At 36.5% G+C, this 2,422-nt stretch overlaps 1 protein-coding gene across 1 annotated transcript; it reads left to right on the forward strand.

Moving 5' to 3' along the window:
• On the forward strand, nucleotides 1-1,982 carry PKNH_0004500 (SICAvar, type I (fragment); the record flags this gene model as incomplete). Its single annotated transcript, XM_039113471.1, has 3 exons — nucleotides 1-180; nucleotides 625-1,260; nucleotides 1,445-1,982. Coding segments are annotated over 3 exons (1,354 nt in total), but the record flags the coding sequence as incomplete, so codon positions are not given.
• Between the last annotated feature and the right edge of the window lie 440 nt (nucleotides 1,983-2,422).

Consider the following 2,422-nt stretch of genomic DNA (forward strand, 5'->3'; position numbering starts at 1 on the left):
GGGGGGGGAAGGAAAGGGAAACAACATACACATATACCAACTTCTTCTTTCCATCTTTTTACAGCTGAAGTATGTATCAAGGAGAATAGCGGAGAAGACAAATTATGCAATCGTTTAGATTGCATGAAACACCTATGGACAAAGGCAGATCCGTCAGCAGCAAACGCAGGAAGCAACAACGTAAGGAAACAACTGTACATATCTACATGTATGCACAAATGTACAGATATACATATATATACATACATATGTATGTATATATACTTGTATACATATACATGTATATGTATATGTATGTACATATACACATATATGCATACATGTGCAGATGCATATGTGTATATACATATATACACGTATGTACACATATACATAGGTGTACAGATGTGCGCATATATACATATAGACATATACACATATGTGTATACATATACATACTTACATATATATACATATACATATATGTATGTATGTATGTACGAATGTACATATACATGTATACATGTATATGTATACGTATGTATACATATGTATGTATATACATATGTATATATGCATATGCATTTATGCATATGCATATATATATATATATATATATATATATATATATTACTACTTATATAGGACACATTCTGGACTAAGGATGTACAGGATCTGTGGAAGGAAGTGTCAGAAGAAATGGAAAAGAAAGGGAAAGAAGAAGGATACGGAGCTGATTGTGAAACATTGCAAAATCCATCTGACAAGACGGCATGCAAGTATTTGCATGCCGGCTTAGAAGCACTTTACAAGGCGCCCGACGCGTCGGCGCCGCAGGCGCCGCCGGCAGGCGGCGCCGCCGACCTCTTAAAGAACAACCCATCGTTTAGACAAACGATGGGTTGTTTTTTACTTCATGCTTATGCAAAACACATGAAAGAAAAAGCAACTTGTCTTATTGATCAAGGAATACAGAAGGCATTCGCACTTGGGGAGAATCTGAGTAAGAGTGGTACTAATTGTAGTAGCGGAAAATGTATTCCATGCCAATGGCAGAAAGAAGACAGTAAATGGGAATGTTGCCTTGAGAGCATTACCATAGACAGCACAAATGGCGAAATGAAAAGTGCAAAGGACAAAGTAAACGCTGTTCTGAAGGACGACAAGACAAATATGGATGCAATGGCGAAGCAAATAAATACTGTAACAGACTTATGTGACCAATTCAAATGTGTAGCTAATAGGTGGTTAAAAGAGAAGAAGGCGAGGTCAACTGATTTGGTAAGGACATAACCATGGATCACATGTACACTTACATATACATATATGTATATATGTACATATATATATATACTATGTATATGTGTATATGTATATATATACATATATGTATAGGTATGTATGTACGTATATACATATGCATTTATGCATATATATATATATATATATATATATATACTTATAGGATAGGGTGCGGAGTACAGTCACAAGTCAAATCACCGACCTGAGCAAGGCCCTGAAGGACGCCACTTCTGAGAAGAACAGAAAAAACTATGAGCAGTACTGCAGCAATATCATGGGGCAGAATGGAAAGGCTGCTGATAAGGATGCTTGCATCCTCATAGCAGCAGGATTACAAAATCTCTACAAAAATGCCGAGGACGACGTTGACAAATCATTAGGAAGAGCGATGAAATGTGTTCTATTAAATGCAGTAGCAGATAAAATGGAGAAGGAACTTCCATGTAAAGAGGAAAGGAGTGTAGTTAATGGAATAAATAAGGCATTTGAGAATAGTGAGGCCATTAAGAATAGAAGTGGTGGCTGCCATAATAATGATAAGTGTTTTAAATGTGAGAGGTTTACGAACTATGAAGGTTGCAAAATTAAAACAAATGACAACGGCGAACTGCAATTGAAGAACGAAATTGACTTAAGGTTGAAGGAAGATAATCTTGCTAATAATAGTTCCTTATTGAAGTCTTCTCTTATCAAGACCATATGTAAGTAGACACCACCACAATTGTGTTAGTACCAACACTACAAAATGTTGGTTGTGATGGTACCACTACAAAATGTTGCTACCAGCACAAAATGTTGGTTGTGTTGGTACCACCGCAAAATGTTGGTACTAATGGTACCACGACCAACACTACAAAATGTTGGTACTGTTGGTATCAGCACAAAATGTTGGTTCTGTTGGTATCAACACAAAATGTTGGTTGTGTTGGTACCACCAACACAGAATGTTGGTACCAACGGTACTAATGGTACCATAACAATTTTGGTACCAACATTACACAATATTGGTACTAATGGTTGTGTTGGTACCAACACCAACACAAAATGTTGGTACCACCAACACTACAAAATATTGGTACTAATGGTTGTATGTTGGTACCACTACCAACACAAAATGTTGGTACCACCAACACTACAAAAT

The sequence above is a fragment of the Plasmodium knowlesi genome (assembly GCF_000006355.2).
Source record: "Plasmodium knowlesi strain H genome assembly, contig: PKNH_00_58, whole genome shotgun sequence".
Taxonomy (NCBI): domain Eukaryota; phylum Apicomplexa; class Aconoidasida; order Haemosporida; family Plasmodiidae; genus Plasmodium; species Plasmodium knowlesi.